Consider the following 24,043-nt stretch of genomic DNA (forward strand, 5'->3'; position numbering starts at 1 on the left):
CAAACTTCGGGGAACAGCTGTGTTTAGTCAGATGAAAGTTACGATCTAAAAGATGTTTTGTGTTCAAATGTAAGTTTCTTAACCGTGTCAATACATTACTTGAATACAGTAAATGATAAATAATAATTAAATACCTGAGCTTTTTAAGAGAGGGTAATTGTAATTGTTACACATATATTAATAAATGAATAAGTTTGTATTTTGTGTTTTGGTTCTCATGCTCTGTTCTGATCAGAAAAAGCAGAATGAGGCTGATCCTACAGCTAAATCCAGTTTGTAATTAACCCAAGAGTGAGTCCACAGTTTCAGCTCTAGTTGTGGCTGTATTACAGTTTTTAAACCTGGAGGAGCTCATTCAATACTAACTAAAGTACACTTACATTTACTGCTCTTTAGATGGTTAATAAGGGCTCTTTGCCACCACACAACGTAATCTTTCTGGTTGTATTAGTGAACACAGGGCTGCCGAACCTCCAGGGGAAATATGTTCTTCATAGACTAAAAAGCCGTGCTCAAGCTGCCCAGGGTCGGTGCATTGTTGACTTGTTGGTCACATGAACATTGGACATTTTACACAAATTAATCCACGTTATAGCATGTTTTGGCGGCCAGACTTTTCCCTCGTTCTCCACTTAAGGAAACAGTTATCGCTCGAAGTGCGAATACAACGGAAGTGCGATTACAACGGAAGTGCGATTACAACGGAAGTGCGATTACAACGGAAGTGCGATTACAACGGAAGTGCGATTACAACGGTAGTGGTGATCGGTTCAACGCGTCGCATCGGAGGAGCGAGGCTGCAAGTACAAAATGGGCAAGGACTGGTGTGTATGATTATTAGAATTATCCCAATGCGCGCAAGTGTGCACCAGTCACTGTGTCGTGCATTACAACAAAACAAAAAACAGTCCCTTTTTTAGACTTTATTCTTCAGACTTAATTTTTTTTGCGCAACCGAGACGCAGACCAGAAGGGATGTAATACAGCAGCAGGAGCTTAGTGACACAACAGCAGAGTTTTGCGAACACAAAACACATACTTTGAAAACTACAGTAGGTGGTGGTAAATGTTGTTTCTTTTAATGGCGGTCGGCAGCCAACTGAAAAGGTGCATTCACCGACACCTACTGTGGTTGTACGTCTTCAAAGTAGAAAGAAAAGAGAAAAATGTTTTGTTGTTGTTGTTGTTTTATGGCGGTTGGCATCCAATTGTTGCATTACCGCCAGACTTTATTCCTCAGACTTTTCGTAGTCCTCAGACTGTCGTAGTCCGTAAAAGTACTCCTTCCATTGCTTTGGTGTTACAAAGCCCATGAGGTCATGATATGTCTTTGTGACTAGAATAGTTGTTGTTGTTGTTGTTGTTGTTGTTGTTGTTGTTGTTGTTGTTGTTGTTGTTGTTGTTGTTGTTGTTGTTGTTGTTGTTGTTGTTGTTGTTGTTGTTGTTGTTGTTGTTGTTGTTGTTGTTGTTGTTGTTGTTGTTGTTTTATGGCGGTTGGCATCCAATTGTTGTTGTTGTTGTTGTTGTTGTTGTTTTATGGCGGTTGGCATCCAAGTGTTGCATTACCGCCAGACTTTATTCCTCAGGCATCCAAGTGTTGCATTACCGCCAGACTGTATTCCTCAGACTTTGTCGTAGTCCTCAGACTCTGTCGTAGTCCGTAAAAGTACTCCTTCCATTGCTTTGGTGTTACAAAGCCCATGAGGTCATGACATGCCTTTGTGACTAGAATAGTTGTTGTTGTTTCAGAGACCGACCGGCTTTATTCCAGGGAGACTCTTCTTCATCTTCCTCTCCTTCTTTGACGTTCGGTGCTTCCACCGTACAGCTTTATTCTTTAGGCTTCATTCTATAGGCTTTAATATTTCCACTGATGTCGCTGCTTGGTAGCCGTGCGTCTGCGAGACTGGGCGAGGGCAGGAGACCACCCCCACCCCCATCTCGTCACTCTGATCACTCTGACTCCCCAAAAGCAGACCCCCATCACTCCGACTCCCATTTAGCGCCTTTAGCCTGTTTTCTATATCTGCCCAATCAAGCTCCTTTGTTCCAAGGAATCTCCCTGCAGCTTTAGCAATGATCCTGATCCTTTCAGTTCTGCTTTGAGTCTGAGCAGCACAGTTTACAACATCCACCATAAAGAGTACAAAATCCTCTCTATCCACAACCAGGGTATTCTCATTAATTCTGGAACCTGCACACTTGGGACCTCCACTCTTGAAACCTTCACACTTCTTGGGAGCCACGCTGGCCTTTCTCATTTCGCCCTGGCTGGGAGCAGCGCTGGCTCCTCTCTCTGTATTTACTCTAAACTCGTTACTTGAAACTTTCTTGACTGCATCTGCATAGGATATACCTTGAGAGACCTTTATTTTCTGCACCTCAGCAGCTCTTTTGCTAAACCTGCATCCCCCGTAGGCAGAGCTATGTTCTTCCCCACAGTTACAGCACTTCAGTTTTGCTCCCACGTCACACTTCCCATACTCGTGATCTCCTGCACATTTACCACATCTTTGGCTCCCTCTACAGACCGCTGCAATATGCCCAAAGCGCTGGCACTTAAAGCAACGCAGGGGCGGTGGAACATATGGCCTAACGTCATGGCACATGAACCCAATGAACACCTTACTAGGCAGGCACCTCCCTTCAAGTGTTACCATTACCGACAAGCTGTCACATCTTACCAAAGACCGGGTCACCTTCAACCGCCTAGCGTCCACCACCGTTGTTGTTTTATGGCAGTTGGCATCCAAGTGTTGCATTACCGCCAGACTTTATTCCTCAGACTTTTCGTAGTCCTCAGACTCTGTCGTAGTCCGTAAAAGTACTCCTTCCATTGCTTTGGTGTTACAAAGCCCATGAGGTCATGACATGCCTTTGTGACTAGAATAGTTGTTGTTGTTTCAGAGACCGACCGGCTTTATTCCAGGGAGACTCTTCTTCATCTTCCTCTCCTTCTTTGACGTTCGGTGCTTCCACCGTACAGCTTTATTCTTTAGGCTTCATTCTATAGGCTTTAATATTTCCACTGATGTCGCTGCTTGGTAGCCGTGCGTCTGCGAGACTGGGCGAGGGCAGGAGACCACCCCCACCCCCATCTCGTCACTCTGATCACTCTGACTCCCCAAAAGCAGACCCCCATCACTCCGACTCCCATTTAGCGCCTTTAGCCTGTTTTCTATATCTGCCCAATCAAGCTCCTTTGTTCCAAGGAATCTCCCTGCAGCTTTAGCAATGATCCTGATCCTTTCAGTTCTGCTTTGAGTCTGAGCAGCACAGTTTACAACATCCACCATAAAGAGTACAAAATCCTCTCTATCCACAACCAGGGTATTCTCATTAATTCTGGAACCTGCACACTTGGGACCTCCACTCTTGAAACCTTCACACTTCTTGGGAGCCACGCTGGCCTTTCTCATTTCGCCCTGGCTGGGAGCAGCGCTGGCTCCTCTCTCTGTATTTACTCTAAACTCGTTACTTGAAACTTTCTTGACTGCATCTGCATAGGATATACCTTGAGAGACCTTTATTTTCTGCACCTCAGCAGCTCTTTTGCTAAACCTGCATCCCCCGTAGGCAGAGCTATGTTCTTCCCCACAGTTACAGCACTTCAGTTTTGCTCCCACGTCACACTTCCCATACTCGTGATCTCCTGCACATTTACCACATCTTTGGCTCCCTCTACAGACCGCTGCAATATGCCCAAAGCGCTGGCACTTAAAGCAACGCAGGGGCGGTGGAACATATGGCCTAACGTCATGGCACATGAACCCAATGAACACCTTACTAGGCAGGCACCTCCCTTCAAGTGTTACCATTACCGACAAGCTGTCACATCTTACCAAAGACCGGGTCACCTTCAACCGCCTAGCGTCCACCACCGTTGTTGTTTTATGGCAGTTGGCATCCAAGTGTTGCATTACCGCCAGACTTTATTCCTCAGACTTTTCGTAGTCCTCAGACTCTGTCGTAGTCCGTAAAAGTACTCCTTCCATTGCTTTGGTGTTACAAAGCCCATGAGGTCATGACATGCCTTTGTGACTAGAATAGTTGTTGTTGTTTCAGAGACCGACCGGCTTTATTCCAGGGAGACTCTTCTTCATCTTCCTCTCCTTCTTTGACGTTCGGTGCTTCCACCGTACAGCTTTATTCTTTAGGCTTCATTCTATAGGCTTTAATATTTCCACTGATGTCGCTGCTTGGTAGCCGTGCGTCTGCGAGACTGGGCGAGGGCAGGAGACCACCCCCACCCCCATCTCGTCACTCTGATCACTCTGACTCCCCAAAAGCAGACCCCCATCACTCCGACTCCCATTTAGCGCCTTTAGCCTGTTTTCTATATCTGCCCAATCAAGCTCCTTTGTTCCAAGGAATCTCCCTGCAGCTTTAGCAATGATCCTGATCCTTTCAGTTCTGCTTTGAGTCTGAGCAGCACAGTTTACAACATCCACCATAAAGAGTACAAAATCCTCTCTATCCACAACCAGGGTATTCTCATTAATTCTGGAACCTGCACACTTGGGACCTCCACTCTTGAAACCTTCACACTTCTTGGGAGCCACGCTGGCCTTTCTCATTTCGCCCTGGCTGGGAGCAGCGCTGGCTCCTCTCTCTGTATTTACTCTAAACTCGTTACTTGAAACTTTCTTGACTGCATCTGCATAGGATATACCTTGAGAGACCTTTATTTTCTGCACCTCAGCAGCTCTTTTGCTAAACCTGCATCCCCCGTAGGCAGAGCTATGTTCTTCCCCACAGTTACAGCACTTCAGTTTTGCTCCCACGTCACACTTCCCATACTCGTGATCTCCTGCACATTTACCACATCTTTGGCTCCCTCTACAGACCGCTGCAATATGCCCAAAGCGCTGGCACTTAAAGCAACGCAGGGGCGGTGGAACATATGGCCTAACGTCATGGCACATGAACCCAATGAACACCTTACTAGGCAGGCACCTCCCTTCAAGTGTTACCATTACCGACAAGCTGTCACATCTTACCAAAGACCGGGTCACCTTCAACCGCCTAGCGTCCACCACCGTTGTTGTTTTATGGCAGTTGGCATCCAAGTGTTGCATTACCGCCAGACTTTATTCCTCAGACTTTTCGTAGTCCTCAGACTCTGTCGTAGTCCGTAAAAGTACTCCTTCCATTGCTTTGGTGTTACAAAGCCCATGAGGTCATGATATGTCTTTGTGACTAGAATAGTTGTTGTTGTTTCAGAGACCAACCGGCTTTATTCCAGGGAGACTCTTCTTCATCTTCCTCTCCTTCTTTGACGTTCGGTGCTTCCACCGTACAGCTTTATTCTTTATTCTTTGCATTACCGCCAGACTTTATTCTTCAGACTTTGTTGTATTCTTTAGAAGTTCTTCTTCCATTACTTTGCCTTCAAAGCAAATAATATGTAAATAAAAGAACACATTGCTCACATGGAAGCACTTTAAAGTAAACACACTTCAAAGCAAATACACAGTAGGTGACAGCCCTGGACTAAAACTGTGAGGAGACCTTGCTCAACACCCGGTCTGGAGAGACGGGAGATGGCGGAGGAGAGTGGATCGGGGATGGAAGACATTCTGGACGGCGTGGAGGAGCAGCCTTTTCTGCCTGCACGTGCCCGGAAACGTAAAAAGTCCCTTAGCTCGTCCGAGGGTTCTGGGAATGAGCAGCAGGATGAGGCTGAAGCTATTGATATCCGGGGTGAGAGCAGAGACTGTAAGGTGATCATAAAGCTTGCACAGGATAGTGCATCCTTTAAGGAGTGGAATTCAGTGGCATTGTCAAAGAGCCTAACTGTAGCTGTGGGAGTGATCAAGAGTGCGAGTGTCCTTAGAGATGGCTCGCTGCTGGTCGTGTGCAAGGACGCGGCTCAGCAACGGAAGGCGATTGGAACTAAACGTCTGGGTGGAAAGGACATTCTTGTGTCTGATGCTGAAAGAAACACGGTCAGAGGAGTTATCGTAGGTGTCCCTACGGCGACGTCTGTGGATGAAGTTAAGGAGAATTTGACTGGAGTTACGGTGGTGGACGCTGGGCGTTTGAGGGTGACCCGGTTTGGGGTAAGGTGTGACAGCTTGTCGGTGGTGGTGGCACTTGAAGGGAGGTGCCTGCCTAGTGAGGTGTTCATTGGGTGCATGTGCTATGGCGTCGGGCCGTGTGTTCCGCCGCCCCTGCGTTGCTTTGGGTGCCAGCGCTTTGGGCATGTTGCGGCGGTCTGTAGAGGGAAGCAAAGATGTGGTGGATGTGCAGGAGATCATGAGTGTGGGAGGTGTGACGTGGGTGCGGGGCTGGGGTGCTGTGGCTGTGGGGAGGAGCATGGCTCTGCCTGCGGGGGATGCAGGTTTGGCGGAGGAGCTGCTGAGGTGCAGGAAATGAAGGTCTCTCGGGATGTATCCTGTGCAGATGCAGTCAAGAGAGTTTCAGTGGCGCGACCACCCCCACCCCCATCCCGCCACCCCGACCACTCCGACTCCCCAAAAGCAGACCCCCACCACTCCGACCCCCATCCAGCGCCCCCAGCCCGCCCTCCATATCTGCCCAATCAAGCTCCCCCGCTCCAAGGAATCCCCCTGCAGCCCCAGCAACGATCCTGATCCTTTCAGCCCCGCCCCGAGTCCGAGCAGCACAGTCCACAACACCCACCACAAAGAGCACAAAATCCTCCCCATCCACAACCAGGGCACTCTCATCAATTCTGGAACCTGCACACCTGGGACCTCCACCCCCGAAACCCCCACACTTCCCGGGAGCCACGCTGGCCCCCCTCACCTCGCCCCGGCTGTCCTGTCCTCGTCCAGTCTCGTAGACGCACGGCTACCAAGCAGCGACATCAGTGGAAATATTAAAGCCTGTAGAATGAAGCCTAAAGAATAAAGCTGTACGGTGGAAGCACCGAACGTCAAAGAAGGAGAGGAAGATGAAGAAGAGTCTCCCTGGAATAAAGCCGGTTGTTGTCTGAAACAACAACAACTATTCTAGTCACAAAGACATATCATGACCTCATGGGCTTTGTAACACCAAAGCAATGGAAGGAGTACTTTTACGGACTACGACAGAGTCTGAGGACTACGACAAAGTCTGAGGAATAAAGTCTGGCGGTAATGCAACACTTGGATGCCAGCCGCCATAAAACAACAACAACAACAACAACAGTAGGTGACGTAAAAGAGAGAAAGAGGGAGAGAAAGATAGAGAGTCTAAAGAAGAAGAAGAAATCTGGCGGCATAGCACATACTTTGAAGACATACAACTACAGTGGGTGGCGATAAGTGCACCTTTTCAGTTGGCAACACTTGGATACCAACTGCAATAAAACCGAAGAAGTAGAAGAAGTTGGCTGCCATTAAAAGTAACGCAACATCAATCGATTCTTTTTTTTTTTAAAGACAAGTCCTCTGCAAAGACGAGACACTTTATAGTCGAGCTACAGAAGTACATACTAGTTATTTTAAGAAGTACATACTAGTTATTTTAAGAAGTACATACTAGTTATTTTAAGAAGTACATACTAGTTACTTTAGCACAGTTGTAACACAAATGGTAAACTCTTTACCACAAAAGATGACAAGTTCACAGGATTGGAAAAAAAAGAGTGACTACAAGAATGAGATTTGTGGGGTTAAAATGGGGGTGACGCAGAACAGCAATGGTAAAATCCAGTGGTGTGAACCATCTCTGCAGCAAGAGACAGAAACACTTGCTGGTACTATGCAGGTCACATCAGACAATAGTGACACCTTCATACCTGACGTCGCCGAGGGAGATGCATCAGCCCACCAGGAAATGACATCAACAATCCAAGAGGAAACTGTACAAAACATTGTCAACCAGGAGGATACATCAGCGCATTCGAAAGGCAACGCATGCAGCATAGAAGAGAAGGTTCAGACTTTATCAGTGGACCTACTCCCTCTTAAAGGCACCGAAGAAACATCTGCAGACAATGAGGAAACTCGAGCTGTACCATCACTGTTACCTTCAAATGACTGGGACATTTCCCTTGAACATCAGCAGCTGCTTGATGTTACCCCGGGCGCAACATCTCAAATGGAGGAATTGGAGCACAGAGTGAACCTACAGAGGCTGCCTGCTGATGTCCTGCCCATGTTGGCAGCAATGGGGGTGATAGAGTACAACAATGGTAAAATCCAGTGGTGTGAATCATCTCTGCAGAAAGAGAAAGAAACACCTGCTGGTATTGTGGAGGTCACGTCAGAAATTAGTGACACTTTCATACCTGATGTCACCTGTGAAGATGCAACAGCGTCCCAGGAACTTAAAAATGGACCAGATGTTTCCCTGGACCAGACACCAAAAGAGGAGGATCAGACTTTACCTGTGGGCCTGCTCCCTCTTAAAGGCACTGAAGAAACATCTTTAGATCAAGCTGAAACATCACTTGAAATTGTACCTTCAAATGACTGGGACATTTCCCCTGAACATCAGCAGCTGCTTGACGTTATCCAGGGGGCCACATCTTTCATGGGGGTGATCGCTGAAGATAATGGTATCGTTGAAAATCTCTCAGCAGTGTGTGAAACAGAGGTGTGTGACGTGTCCAGGGCTGAGCCTGTGATACGTCCAGAGGCTCTCTACCTGATACCCGCCTTGGTTCAAAAAGTCTTGAAAATGGCAGGAGCAGGCGGCTATTTTGGCCGTACCTTGATCATCGTCCAGCTCCACAGTAAGATCAAAGCGCAGCTCATTGTTGAGGGACGATGTAAAATCAAAGTGAAAGACTTAGAAAAAATTGGCAGAAAAGCGGGCAAACGTCTAATAAAGGAATATGGCTCCGCTGACGTAGTTCTGAGGGCTCTTCGGGATCCAGACACTGCAGAGTTGGAAGCAGCTATTGTGAACCATCTCAACACTGAGCTGAGAGCCTTCCAGAACGGGCCCAAGTTTGTCCTGGCATGCTTCTTCTCCAGAGTGAAGAGGGCCTTCACCAGTCATTAGGCACCCGACCGGGAGGACCAGCATTTCAACCAATTTGGAAGAAGTCTTTTTGGTTTTCTTCAAGATGTGTGACAGTTTCGATCGTAACGGTGCCGATTAAACGCAGCTTTGGAGTAAGTTTGCAGGCTCGTTTCTCTCTTTCCACATGTCTACTGCAGAAGCCTGGCACCTAGAGTAAAGTGCAGTAACGACACAGACTTCCATTCCAACATTTCATTAACAAGCATGTGTTTAAATGGACTTAATTTGAAGGAATATTTGATTTCTTCATGAGAAATCAAATGTGTGTTAAAGTGCATTAATGTCACATTGGTCACATGGTAAGACAGGTTTCAGAAGTAGTAAAGTCGCAGTGCCCAAAGAAGAAGAAGTCTAAGATGTACAACTACAGTGGGTGCCAGTCGGGTTAAGTGTCTTGCCCAAGGACACAACGGCAGTATTCACCGGAGGCAGCTGCAGTCGCACCGCCAACCTTCAGATCAGAAGACAAGTACTCTACCACTGAGCTACTGCCACATTGACAACTCCTGGAAGAAGGAATTACACTGACATTGGTCCCACTGCTGCATCTTGTTTTGTTTTTTTGAATATAACCAAAGCAGTCATTCATGTTAGTGCTTATGTTTATTTTCATTTGTTTTGATATAATTCAATATTTTTGATACTCATCATTGTTGATCTTCATAATTATGTGTTGTTTATTTAGTTTGGGTTATGCAGCTTTAAGGCTGTGAAATCCGGAAAATACCAACGTATTAAACATTACAAATCATCCTCCATAAAGAAAATGAAATGTTTGACTCGTTCAGAGCGTGCAGGCTCCTGGAGGAATCTGATGACCCGAAAAGTACAGACCATACAAAAATGCCCTTGTAACTCATGTTACTTTGATTGTAATATGTACTACATATCATATTACTTGTTGCTCAAACAAATAAAATAAACTAATGGTTCACTATGTCAATCAAATCAACCAAGCAATTTAAACCTGGTTCTGTCAATTTTTCAGATTTAAATGTCCCAAATATGTGTTATTTCATTTTTACATTTTTACATCATTTTTATGTTTAAATTATATATATATATATTTTTCCTATTCACCTGCAGTCTTGCCTTAAACCAGAATTTCACAGCTCTTACGTTTTAGACAGTAAGAAAAAAAAAAAACGTTTTAAAATGTTCAAATAATGGTAAAAAGTGAGAGAAGTAAAAAGTCATGTCATAATAATTGCAGATGTCAGTTTGCAGCCTGCTTGGTGCTCTTGATGTCGGTTTGCTTGGTGCTCTTGTTCTTGTTCGGGACGATGTTTTGTGCTGCTTTTCCAAGTGAAACCTGTCGAATGCTGGATCCAAACTGCAGCGTGCTCAGAGTCTCTGCCACATCCTCCACATCGGGACTGACGTTCACAAAAACACAGCACTGAAACACACAACAGTCTGGTCTGTGATACATTTTAAGTATGTATTTTCCCTTATATTGAGTGGATGAGTCCTGGTCTTGAGCTGGTTTAATTTCAGGATTAGTCCCAGTTACGTTTTCATGTGGTGTTAGTCATTTATCTTAAGTCAAACAAGTTCCTGCAAGACAAGAATACATACAGAATACATAAAAAAAAATCCCACAAAAACGACAGTATAGCGTAAAACACGTACTTTGAAGATGTCGTACAGCTACAGTAGGTGGCTGTAAATGCACCTTTTCAAATTTCTGCCAACCGCGCCATTAAAACTAACACCACAACAACAAAACGAAAGCAATGCCAAGAATCAAACAAACAATATCTACAAAATGATCATTGAATGACGAAAAGACTACATACGCTACAATTACTAGAACTACTAGCACTCTAAATGTACGAAAAAATATCTACAAAACTACAAACCTGGAAACTTACAATTACTATAACTCTAAAAGTACGAAAATGAACTGCAACGAAGTACTACAACATAAAACTGAAAATACCTCTAAAAATACAAAAATGTACTGCAACGAAGTACTACAACATAAAACTGAAAATACTTCTAAAAATACAAATATGTACTGCAACGTAGTACTGCAACATAAAACTGAAAATACTGATTACTAGGATTCTGCGATGACATCACAAGGCACCAACATTCTGCCACTCTAGGGAAAAGAATCACAAACAAACAATATCTCCAAAATTAACTTCAAAACGACGAAAATCGGACAAGAAATGCAACCTGTGAAGCTTGCCAAAAAACGGAGGGAAAAGAAAATTAAGAGTTACAAGAACTAATTGTGACCGTGTAATGCAATACATAGTCAGTCACAGGCAGTCATTGAACAACATACTGCGCAGCACTCATGTGTGTAATGAACTGGTTGGTGTCTCCATCGCCGGAGTCTGAGATACATTGTTTTAAAGTTAAAGTTGAATGTCAGAGTGGATCAGTGCCTCATTGATCTCTTGGTAATGATGAACCACTTGACCATCACAGTATCTCCAGCAGATGCCTGTGGGTAGCTTCAGGAAACAGTTGTGTTGTGAAGTTGTCACGGATACAACTTTCAAATCTGATGATGTTTTGTGTTCAAATGTGTGTTTACATTTCTTAACTGTAACTATACATTACTTGTATCCAGTAAATGACAAATAATCAAATACCTTTTTTAAGAAACCTCTAATGTCAGGTGTTTTTTTTAAAAGGATTTTTTGGCCACAAGGCTTAATTCAGCGTGAAATGGGGATGAGAGAAGGGAGGACATGCAGAAAATTGTTGGATTTGAACTTGGACGCCTTAACCACTTGACCACCAGGCAGCACTACACTGCATTATAAAATATGAATTACATATTTATTTGAAAGGCTGTTTTATTATAGCATAGTAGTTTTCACGTGGGATGAATGTACATAATAAGTACATGAATATGGTGTGTTATATATGTAGTGTGTGGGACTGACCTTGGCGTCTCCGCTGAGCGACGGCTGCAGGAGGTGAGTGAGTTTAGAGTTTCTGAACGGGACGTGGAGAGCGTTACACTTCAGAGCACCGAACACCTGAGAAAAAAACAACAACATTGTATTCATACTGTTGAGGTACATTGTCCTTTTAGGGAAATTCATCCTCTGCACACTTCAATTCCACCGGTGCAACATTTTAGGATATTTTAGCCCAAAAAGATTATCTTCTTTTAACTCTCCATATGCAATACATGAAGAAATAAGTCAAGTCATAAGTAAAAAATATACTTAGTCTATATATGACAGGTATGGGTCCTTTTCCCCCTTCTTTCTCTCGCTCTCTTTCTTTCTCTGTGTTTCCCCCTCTTTCTTTTTTAAAAATTTATTATTCTTATTTTTTTTTTTTTTATGGTATAGCGTGGAACACATACTTTGAAGACGTACAAGTGCAGAAACTTACAACTACAGTAGGTGGCAGTAAAGCATCTTTTCAGCTTTTGACGCCATTAAAATTAACACCACAACAACAACAGCAACAAGGTTCTTCTATTTTTCTACTTTTGACTTAGTTTGGTGGTAGAGAACATTTGCTAAATATTTATCACAGTTTGACATCCGTTAAAGGTGGAATGGACGATTTTTTTCAGCAATTTTTTTATCATATTTCCTCGTGGCGTGGATAAATCATTTGTCCTGCCACGTATCAATCATAAAACGCACCTATCGCTCACCTGCAGCCGCGTCAGGCTCGTCCCCACGTTTCCGCGTGCCTAAGCGCATGGATCTATCATAATATAGTTCCCTCAGTGTACGGGGCAAAATGAAGACGGAGAAAGACAGTTCGAGCTGACGCAGAAGTGGACAGAAATCTACGGGAGACGAGAGATGTGATGCGATCCGTTACGCTAATAAACAAACGCACGTGTGTGTTGTATCAGTCCGCACGGGGGAGTGCGCATGCGCACTTCCGCCTGCGTTCTCAAATCGCCGAAAAATCGTCCATTGCGCCTTTAAGTTAAAGTTTGTGAATACATTTGGAAAAATAAGGGTTTGATAATATTAAACCCTTATTTTCTTCCTGTAATACTTCCTGGAATATTATTCCTGGAAGTAGAGCCAAGTTCTAAAACAGAACCCCTCTGTGATGTCATCAAGGTGCGACGTGCCACTGAGACAATTTACACTGAACTGACACACTTTTCTGCCAGTTTAAATTATTATTCAACAACATAAATGTGTTAAATGGTATTATTGTTCGTCAAATCATAACTATTGTGTAATTTATATGGATTTTGGCTCTTGTTTTCAATATGGTTGCTCGGTAACCGTGGCGGAATTACCTCTATGTCATATTTTCTGGCCATGTCTTACCAGGAAGTAACATTATAAACTTGGTCAAACAAAATGGTCAAACCGGGGACAAATTGACAGAATAGTAAAACCTGAAATATAATCATGTTCAGTACATTTTAGTGAAATGTAGAGTCTAAAGGTCTAAAATGTCACGTAGACTGTGAGGCGTTTTGTACCTGTCCCAGAGCCGTCAGAGACTTGTTGATGGCCGCCGCCTCCACCAGCCTTTGTCCCGTGGCCTCGGTTTTGGAGATTCGCTCGGATCCGGCCAAATCACACAGCGTCAGCGCGCCCCTAGAGGTGAGTCCCGACACTTCATCTGAGCCCTCCACCTCCAGAGCCACCACCAGGTGAGAGCGGGAACTGCAGCGTCGCCACAACATCACAAGTGTGTGTGTGTGTGTGTGTGTGCGTGTGCGTGCGTGTGCGTGTGCGTGCGTGTGTGTGTGTGTGTGTGCGTGTGCGTGCGTGTGTGTGTGTGTGTGTCTCACTAACAAAGGAACTTACTCTGGTGATTCGGTGCAACATACAACAATGAACCATGATAAAAAACAAGATATGTAGAATGAACAAGAGCATGCATTGAAGAAAAACAATTTAAATTTACTATAAGTCAAAAATAAAAATAGGTACACAAGATTTACAGTTAAATGTACAGATGTAGTGCATAAAGTGATTGATTAAATTGTAGTTAAAGTGACAATGTTTAAGAAGTCCAACGACAGAGTGAAATAAACTGTTCTTGTGATGTAAAGCATTGCAGGACTACTTAAACATGCACGTATGTATGTGAGTGAGTGAAGTAAGTAAACTTAATTTGTTTAGTGCTTTTTACAGTGATATTGTCAAAAAGCGTGTCACAGTAAGTGTTAAAGAGCGAAGCGTGAACGGGCCTCTGAACACGGCCACAGACAGAGCAGCAGTGGGAGAAGAAGAACCAAGCTTCCTGCAGTACTGCTCAGTGACCTGTAGAGGCCACTAAAAGACACAGCAGCAGAAGTGAGGGGAAAACAGGCTTATTTGGATATATTTTAGAATAATTCATATATAGTTGTGTGACACGGTAATTTGAGATTGTATTGGCCAATCACTGATAGCCTTGATTGCCCTGGCTGCACACCACTGGTTTATTGTTAGTATCTCTGTAATTACTGGGTCTATTCACATGAAAAGGACTATTCACAAGTTGAATAATCAAGCACAAGTTGAATAATCAAACATGAATAACGTGTTCCTTCGGTCAGTGTTGATTGTGTATCTTTAGCACCAAACCAACCTCTGCGTGTTCATCTTGGTGGCAGCGATCTTGCGGTTCTTCTCTCCTGTTTCCATGGCGTTGAGGATGTCGGTCTCGGTCCGGACTTGGACTTGGGTCAGACCTGGGACCGACACGGACTTGCCCTGGACGCGCAAGTCCAGAGCAGAGCTAGGGTTCTTGGACAAAAGGTCGTTCAAAGTCTCATTGTAGATTTCCAGCATCGAAATCTGGGGGACCGGACATATGTTTTATCAACAACTAGAACAAATAATAATCATAGCTAAATTCTGTCTGACATGTAACGGCATTTGTGGTCAACTACACAGCTTTCAGATCGGATTCTCCCTAAATTGACCCCCAGTTCAAACTGAAGTTGTTTCTGAACACAAAGTAGTTCTGGCCTGTACTTTTCTGATTTAATCGAAACGTCGATTTTCTTATAATTATAAAGAGGAACAAAGCTGTGGTTGGCGGTCTGGAATGATAGACAGTGGATTTTCTTTTCAGATATAATTTTTTAGGCTCATTGGGGCGGAAGCAGCTCAGTTTGTAAAGTTGCCGTGTGAATATGTGGGTTCCTTGAATGTAGAAAAGTGCTATACTGTACATTTGTTTCTATGCCCTGGAGTTCCTTTTTATCAAATGGACTAAAATGACTAAATAAAGATGAATTCTTAGGGTTTTGCTGTCAAAACTTACCTTTAAAGTGTACGTCACCTTTTCCTTTTCCGAACATATGCGTAGCAGTTCCCGTATGGACCTGTAGGGGGAAAGACTCAGTCAGACTTCACACCTGAGCCTTTAACTCCACTACTGGTAATACTAATCCATGTTTGGAAACTCTACCAGCTCAATGCAAACTGACACTGACTATTCTGGACGTGACTCGAGCTCATTCAATATTGACCAAAGGACAGTTAAGTCAGATAAAGGCGGTTAATACAGGGTCTTTGTTTAGTGTTTGCTGTGGGATGGACATTTACATCATCTTGTGCTTCTGTAAGTCCTGAAGACAGTGGACAGAGGATCATGGATAAGATGAGAACATACAAGGACAGCTCAGGTTAGATGTTTTAGAGGTAAAGTTAGAGAGGAAGTATTTAAAAAGTCTCAATTGAAATAATCGTTTTGTCGCCTGCTAAAATACTGGTTAGTTGCAGCGTTAATAGTGAATATATTGTATAAAAAATAGATTTTGAATATCTGGGCAGAAGGATGCTGCGGTCAGAGCTGCAGGAAGAATCAGATCTGTGTTCCCATTTTTGTCGGTCCCTCTCATGTTATTTATTGTTAAATGTTTGTTCTAACATGATCAATCCTTTTCACCTGTTTCTGTCCAGCTGTAAATAGTCTGTGTAAATAGTGTGTATGATGACAGGAAGATAAAAACATCTTTCAGTCAACCTGCCCAGTGATTCTGCAGGTGGAAATGAGCCTAAGGATAAAATCTGTAATATTTACAGTCTTATTTGTCCTTAAATAAATATATAAAAGGAGATTTGGTCTTGCTAATTCCTGGTCAGAGGGCAAAAGCTTACCTTACTCATCTTTGACAGTGGGGAAATTACACGTTATATATACTAGCTCTTAATACACAATAAAGATAGTGGAAACAAGTGTATGTAATTACAAATTGTTAAGTTAAAAATTGTTAAGCTTTACAGGGAATAATATTTGAATTAAAAAAAAATAGTAGTGGTAGTGGCGGCGGCGGTGACAGCAGCAGCACCAGCAGCACCAGCAGCAGCAGCAGCAGCAGCAGCACCAGCAGCAGCACCAGCACCAGCAGCACCAGCACCAGCACCAGCAGCAGCAGCAGCAGCACCAGCAGCAGCACCAGCAGCAGCAGCAGCACCAGCAGCAGCACCAGCAGCAGCAGCAGCAGCAGCAGCACCAGCAGCAGCACCAGCAGCACCAGCACCAGCAGCACCAGCAGCAGCACCAGCAGCAGCACCAGCAGCAGCACCAGCACCAGCAGCAGCAGCAGCAGAAGCAGCAGCAGCAGCACCAGCAGCAGCAGCAGCAGAAGCAGCAGCACCAGCAGCACCAGCACCAGCAGCACCAGCAGCAGCAGCAGCAGCAGCAGCACCAGCAGCAGCAGCAGCAGAAGCAGCAGCACCAGCAGCACCAGCACCAGCAGCACCAGCAGCAGCAGAAGCACCAGCACCAGCAGCAGCAGAAGCAGCAGCACCAGCAGCACCAGCACCAGCAGCACCAGCAGCAGCAGCACCAGCAGCAGCACCAGCACCAGCACCAGCAGCAGCAGCAGCACCAGCAGCAGCAGCAGCAGCAGCAGCACCAGCACCAGCACCAGCAGCAGCAGCAGCAGCAGCAGCACCAGCACCAGCAGCAGCAGAAGCACCAGCAGCAGCAGCAGCAGCACCAGCAGCAGCACCAGCACCAGCAGCACCAGCAGCAGCACCAGCAGCACCAGCACCAGCAGCACCAGCACCAGCAGTAATAATAGTAGCAGTAACAGTTTGTTCTGACCTGATGTTGACCCCGGGCTGCTCCTTGGTGCCCATCATGGTGTAAGTCTTGCCTGATCCGGTTTGACCATAGGCCAGAATACAGACGTTGTATCCGTCCACACAGGAGCTGATGACGGGCAGCGTCCCTGAAAACACCTCCTCCTGAAACACACGCGCTTGGATCTGAGGCTGGTGCTGAGACTAATGCGACCAAGTGATGGACATACGTAGATGTTTATGTACTTCATGATACACAAAATCTAAAGAGGATTCAGCCTCAGTAGCACTTCACTGCTGGATTAAATAAAGTGACATTGAACGAGGGGTCGAACAGAGACCAGAGCACGATTCTAAAACACAAAACACGATTGTGACAGTATGGACAGTAGTAGTAAAGTAGTAGTAACAATTATACTTTTACTTACAATGTTATAGCCATCCTATTACGTTTGTTTTTGTTTTAATCAATCAATCAAAAAAATTCATTTTTGATTGATTTTAAGGATTTTTTTTTTTTCAATGTATTTAATTTTGAATTTAAGTTTTTTAGGATTAGTGAAATTAACTGAGCATTCCTTCCTTTTTTTCTTCTGAATATGTTTAAGCTTTTGCTGAAAACTCACTTGTTTGTTTGCACTGGCTTTTGACACAAGCTAAACACAACATTTGTATTGTCTTGTTTTAACTGATGCATTGAATTGCATTTTTTTTGGAAATATCACTTCACTTGACGAGTTCAGTCTTCCATAATCATCATTAATCCAATTTATTTTTCTAACGCCTAAAAGTGCAGTGCAACTTATATATGTTTTTTTCTTCTCTATTATGCATTTTATGGCTGGTGCGACTTATACTCCAGTGCGACTTATACTCGGCTCTGCCTCACTGTACCTGTGTGCTGCTGGATCCATAAACTTTATCAAACTCAAACTTCTTCTTGCTTCCTCTCTGCACCACGACCACTTCCTGCTCGCCGGCGCCGCCCAAACACGACTCGGTCCCGGCGCTCCTCCGGCATCGGCAGAACACCCGGATGTTCCCCTGCAGCTCCAGCAGTTTGTTGTACAGGCTCTTCCTCTCCGCGGCCTCCCTCCGGTACAGCGACCGCAGCTCGTCCGCTCGCCCCGCGGCGCGCTGCTCCTCCCGGGCCGCCGCCTCGGCCGCCGCCCCGAGCTCCCGCAGCTGGTGCGTCATGTCGGCGAGGCTCTGGCGCACCGTGGAGCGCAGCTGTTTGTTGGACACGTTCAGGTCCCGGGCCAGAGTCCGGACCTGCCGCACTCGGGCCGGGTCCACCGCGGGTCCGGAGGCGGGTTTGAGCGCGGGGACGGACGGGGCCCCGCGGCTGAAAGGTAAAGGGGGTATATGATGCTGAAGTACTGACTTGAGTAGGAGTAAATGTACGAGTTACTGTGCAACATCAGATTCATAATGGGAACGACGAAAGGAAGATATTTATGCTTCAAATCTGGTATTTCCAAAGGTCGGACAAGAAATTAAGGAGCTGCAAGAAACACACACATTTTCGAGTAAATTCATATTGTCAACATAAAAATTTTGTCACTTGTAGATTTACTCGCGGTGGAAAGAGGAACACTTTTAGGATTACTGTTACTTCAATTAAAAATATGTAAGAAGTCCACAAACTACTCCGAGAAGCACAATTTCACAAACAAGTAAATGTGACTGAGTCCTGCCCTCCTCCGACGTAAAAACATTTCATTTCATTTTTACATTCTTACAACAGCGATAGTCAGACGTTATATTTAGTGATCCATTCAAAGTGCGTTTTAAAAGTACTTCCCGAGGATGAGACGAGAGACGTTTCCCACGGGACGAGACACGAGATTGGGTGAGACAAGATTCTGACATGAGATATAATAAATGACTTGTGCCGTTGACAATTTTGAACTCACAATTTTTAACATTTATTTCATGTCTTTGCTGTCATTGTAGAAGTGCTTTTTTGAAACTACGGCTCCTCAGAAACACCTTTTTCCCTGTCCGTGTCACATAAAGAATGAAAAATAAATGTTAACAAAAACATCTTATGGCAATTTATTTTGTTAAATCTTGTGGCACGAGATCTTGCCCTTCCCTAGTAATTACCGTTTAATCATTGCCATAATTATACTTTTAGTTACAATGCTATAGCCATCCTAGTACATTTCTGTTCTCATTTTTTTTTCATTTAATTACAATTTTTGATTGCATGTACTATTTCTTTATTGCTATTCTATGATTTTTCTCTTCTGATTCTATGGATTTAAAACATTTTTAGGATTGGTGAAATTACGTCAGCATTTGATTTTTTTATCTATTTATTTTTTGTATTATCATTCTGGTTGACACTGTTTGTTTGTAAAATTTGCATTATAAAGTGGATTTGAGAATTACAATCAGTCAGTTTATCAGTCTATTCATCTTCCACAACTTGTTTTCAACTAAAACTGTAATTCGCTTTAGCATATACACAGTACACAGACTGGCTGCAGTACATAATGCGTCCGCACCTGAGCAGGGAGCGTATCCTGTCCCGCGCCGCCTGCTGGTCGGCCTCGAGCTCGGCCAGTTTGCGGTTCAGGTGCTGGACCACGTCGTTCAGGTGCCGCACTTCTCTCTTCAGGTGACCGTCCCTGTGGAGGAGCGTCTCCGTCTCCTTCTCTTTGACCCGCAGTTTACGCCGCAGCTCCTCGATCACGCGGTCCCGCTCCAGCAGCGCTCTGAGGCAGGAAGGCAGACATTCAGCAATCTCAGGATTCAGTTCGACTCACGATTCAGGACCTAACGATTCGATTCAGACTCTATTCTGTCACATTCTTGATATTCCGCTCCTTTTATATATATATATATATATATATATATATATATATATATATATATATATATATATATATATATATATATATATATATATATATGTATATATATATATATTCATTGTTCATTGTTTTATTTTTCCTATGTTTTCTAATTTTGTTCATTGACAATGGCAACAAACCTATTTTGATTCTGATTCTGATTCTGAGGTGGGATGGATTAATTAGAATTAATAAATAGAATCAGATTTTGACCGATTTGTGAACAATATTTGAGAGAAATGGGACCTGTATTTAGAAAACCTTTCCTAACTTTGACTTTAGCTCATGATATAATGTTTTTGTTCAGTGTAAGCACCCGTATTTTCCATACTATTAGTCGCACCAGCCAAAAAATGCTTAATAGAGAAGAAAAAAGCATATATAAGTCAATATATATAAGTAAGTATAAGTTGCACCCCAGCCAAAACTATGAAAAAGGGTCCAACTTATAGTCCGGAAATTACGGTAAGTAAATGTTATACAAATAACACCTTTCACAGACAGAAGTCACAAAGTGCTACACAAAAACACAGAATAAAATAATAAAAACACAAAAAAACTTACAGTGAACAATACACAGTCAAATCAGTCCCTAAAGCAACTGTAATTAAAAGGCTCGACTGAATAAAAAGTGTAGTTTCAATACTCGTTTCAGTATTGATTAGCGTGTGACTTTCTATTGCACGGATATAGGTTTTTCAAAATAAAGCACAACCGCCGCAGCTCCACCTGAACGAGTTGAGGTCGGTGCAGTCTCTGGGAGCGGGCTGCAGGAGGATCTCTCCAAACATGGTCAAATAAACGGAAACGACCTCGTCCGAGTCGTAGTTACAGTGTCTGAGCGCCGCTGTTATCTCCTTCTGATCCACCAGGCCGGGCAGCGCTGTCTGCAAACGCAAAACAAACCACTCTGTTAGGCTGCGAACGCCGGTGAGAGGAAAAAACATGTAGGATTGTCACAAAGGATGCGCCCGCAACCAGTCGTGGAAGAAGTGCTTCATTTTGTTAAAGCAAAAGTACAAGATACAACATAAAACATTATTACTGTATTTCCTGGACTAAAAGTTGCACCTTTTTTCATAGTTTTGGCCGGGGTGCGACTTATACTTATATTTATACTTATATACTTATTATATGCAACTTTATTTCATACTCCAGTGCAACTTATATATGTTTTTTTCTTCTCTATTATGCATTTTTTGGCTGGTGCGACTTATACTCCGGAAATACGATATTTAAAGAGGTGTTTTCTAGAGGTAATCCCCTGCAGTTCTGTGGACGCTCACCATGACCTGTTGTACTCGGGCTTTGACAAAGTCCAGGTGGAGTTCCCACTGCAGCGGGAGGATGAGCCACAGTCCAGCCTGAGGGTCCCAGAACCGGCACACGTTCACCCGCTCCTGTAAAACAAGCAGATATTCACAGCTTTCACACTACATAATGGGAATAACAATAATAGGACTAGCACAGCTCTTTCTACAGAGTTAGAGGTATTTTTTTTCATATTTTTTCCAATAATGGGGAGGGTACTTTTGATAGCAGAAAGTAAACGTTTGATTAGTTTTTCTCATTTTAAACAAATCTCATGATCGTGTAAAAGCTTTTTTTTTTAATCACAAAAACAAATGTATAAATGTATGATGTAACCTGGATTGGAAAAAGGCTTGTGTACATGTCACGTGAAATAGTGAGTAGTACTGTACACAGATATCTTATGTATTTCTGAAATTTGCCTGAAATTTTCCACAATTTGTCGTTAATCTTATCTTTCGCCAATTGCATTTGAATAGATTATATGTCAGGGGGGTCTCATTTATAAAACTTTAACAAACGTTGTCAAACTTCTCGTCTCTCTTCTCTCGGATCACCTTCTGCCCCGTTTAAAGTCCAAATTAGAGTTTTTGGACCATTATTGTCTAATTTCTATGTCAAGTTTTCTTTTTATAAATCACAAAATTAACATGGAAACAAACCTACGCAACTTTTTTTGCATGCTTAATAAATGAGACCCCAAAATCTGTGGAAAGAAGCCACGTTTTTCAAGTTTTTGCTATATAAATCCCCGTGATTGAATAAATGCATTAGAGTTTACATTTAATATTTTCCGATTACGGGGAGGTTACTTTTGGTACCAGACATTCAAGATTCAAGAAGTTCAAGAAGTTTAAGATTTTTTTAAGACCCCAACATTGGAGGAAAGAAGCTCCGTTTTTTAAATTTATTTTTTGCTGTTTTTAAACCCCACATTGAATAAATGTAATAGATTTTACATTTAATGGTACGCTGTGGAACATTCCGGGCAAAAGATGAACATCTCCACCTTTACGGAGATTCCCTGACCTGAAACAAGTAAGTCATGACGGTGCCTTTGCCCTTTTAAAAAAAAAAAAAATCAATATTTTTACCAATAATGGGGACTTTACTTTTGGTACCAGAAAGTAAACGTTTAATAAATGTTTGGTCAGGTTAACGTGGAAACTCACTTACGCAACTTTTTTGTACATACGCATGCTTTATAAATTAAACCCCAAAATCTGCGGAAAGAAGACAAGTTATTAAAATTTTTCAAGTTTTTAAAATTTTTCAAGTTTTTCAAGTTTTTCAAGTTTTTCAAGTTTTCTTTTTTGCTATTTAAACACCCATGATTGAATAAATGCAATAGCGTTTACATTGAACGATACACTGTGGAACATTCCGGGCAGAACATGTCCACCTAAGATTCCCTGACCTCAAACCAGTAGGTCATGACGGTGCCTTTGCCCTGGATGAAGGTGCTGCTGGTGCGGTCGTCGTCGCTGAACGCTGGAGGACCTGCACTGCCCGGCTGCTGCTCAAAGCCCTGCAGGAAATACACGTACATGGAAGTATTTAGTCCGAGTAACAGTCTCTGGAGTACAAGCTGACATAATATTGTGTGTGTGTTTTGTGTTTTTACAGAAGACACACCTCAGAGCTGGGAGAAATAAAATGTCCTTGGCTGTACCACTCTTCAGGGAACGACTGTAACTTCTGAAATAAAGAATAAAAAAAAATTGATTTGAACTGACTCAAGGTGATTGTAGTTTATCATTTTTTATTTCAATTAGAGAGAAATGCGGATAAAAACTCTTGCCCAAGGACACAAGGACGTTGCTTTGGTTGGAGCAGGACGCTTGAAATGTCCAAAAATAAGATAAAAGTTATTTTAAGTCTTTATTAACAAAAAATTAAGCAACACACACAGTCAGTTTGCTTTTCTGCGAAGGATGAAAAAAATTGAATAAACACATTTAAAGCAGTGAAATTGTATTTGTAAGTTGTGGAAAAGTAATATATCCGTAGCTGAAAAAAAAAAAAAATGATATTAAAAAAAAAAAACGAGAATATTTGTCCAGTAAAACTTACAAATCTAGACTTTGCCTTCATTAAATCTCATTGTAATGTCTTTTTTAAATAAACAAACAATGTAAAATACAATAGTAAATGTAACTGGGTGGTTTAACTTGGTTTTTCATAATTTGTGATATTTTGTTTACGCTCCACATTTCTGCATTTAGAATATATTTGTTTACAGACTTTTAAAACATTTGTTGCTAATCCGCAGTCCTTTTCCATGTTCCTCTAATATTAGCCTTTTATAAACTATCATTTTATTCTATTAACATTATTTGCACTACTCCAAAACTGCTCCTGTGGCCTTCTCTGCTCTACTTTTCTTTTTACCTGCGTCTCGTCCACATAGACCCTGTTGCCGTGGTGATTGAAGCAGCTGTAGAGCATCCCGTTGTTGTGGAGGAAACTCTCGAAAATTAAGGACAATTCTTCGTTTTCTGTGGCCGCCTCCTGGACACAAACATGATAACTAACATTATTAAAGTGTGTTTCGTAGCTGAGGCCGGAGTGTGTTTCTCACTGATGCCTTTTCCTTTGTCGTCTGTTTGTCGTCGTCGTTGCCGTGGGTTTTCGTCGTCGGGACCTCCACCACATGACTGTCACGAGACTCCACTTTTACCTACGACACGGAGGACAGGGAAAAACACATCTTTGGTCTCGCGTCCTCTGAGATGAGTTTCAAATATTATATATATATTTATATGAATTTTGTAACTGGTTCTTCTTTAAAAAAACAAAACAGTCTTTGTCACAATAAGAGTGTGTTTCAGTTTGTTGCGTTTTTTGAGGAGAAACATTAAGTCGTTTCAAGTCACAGGGCTCAAAGTCCGAGTTGAGTCCCAAATC

At 43.0% G+C, this 24,043-nt stretch overlaps 1 protein-coding gene across 1 annotated transcript; it reads right to left on the reverse strand.

Moving 5' to 3' along the window:
- Positions 1-10,195: 10,195 nt before the first annotated feature.
- LOC140348476 (uncharacterized) lies at positions 10,196-23,584 on the reverse strand. Its single transcript, XM_072434416.1, has 12 exons — positions 23,528-23,584; positions 22,554-22,664; positions 21,112-21,225; positions 20,555-20,712; positions 19,478-19,687; positions 17,859-18,309; positions 16,987-17,129; positions 15,196-15,256; positions 14,515-14,723; positions 13,415-13,601; positions 11,886-11,981; positions 10,196-10,378 (listed from the first exon to the last, which is right to left on the reverse strand). Exons 1-12 carry the CDS (start codon positions 23,582-23,584, stop codon positions 10,196-10,198), a joined length of 1,980 nt encoding a protein of 659 aa, XP_072290517.1.
- Between the last annotated feature and the right edge of the window lie 459 nt (positions 23,585-24,043).

This window comes from Eucyclogobius newberryi, unplaced genomic scaffold (genome assembly GCF_026437365.1).
Source record: "Eucyclogobius newberryi isolate DKJ021-1_F unplaced genomic scaffold, fEucNew1.0.hap1 SCAF_7, whole genome shotgun sequence".
Lineage (NCBI taxonomy): Eukaryota > Metazoa > Chordata > Actinopteri > Gobiiformes > Gobiidae > Eucyclogobius > Eucyclogobius newberryi.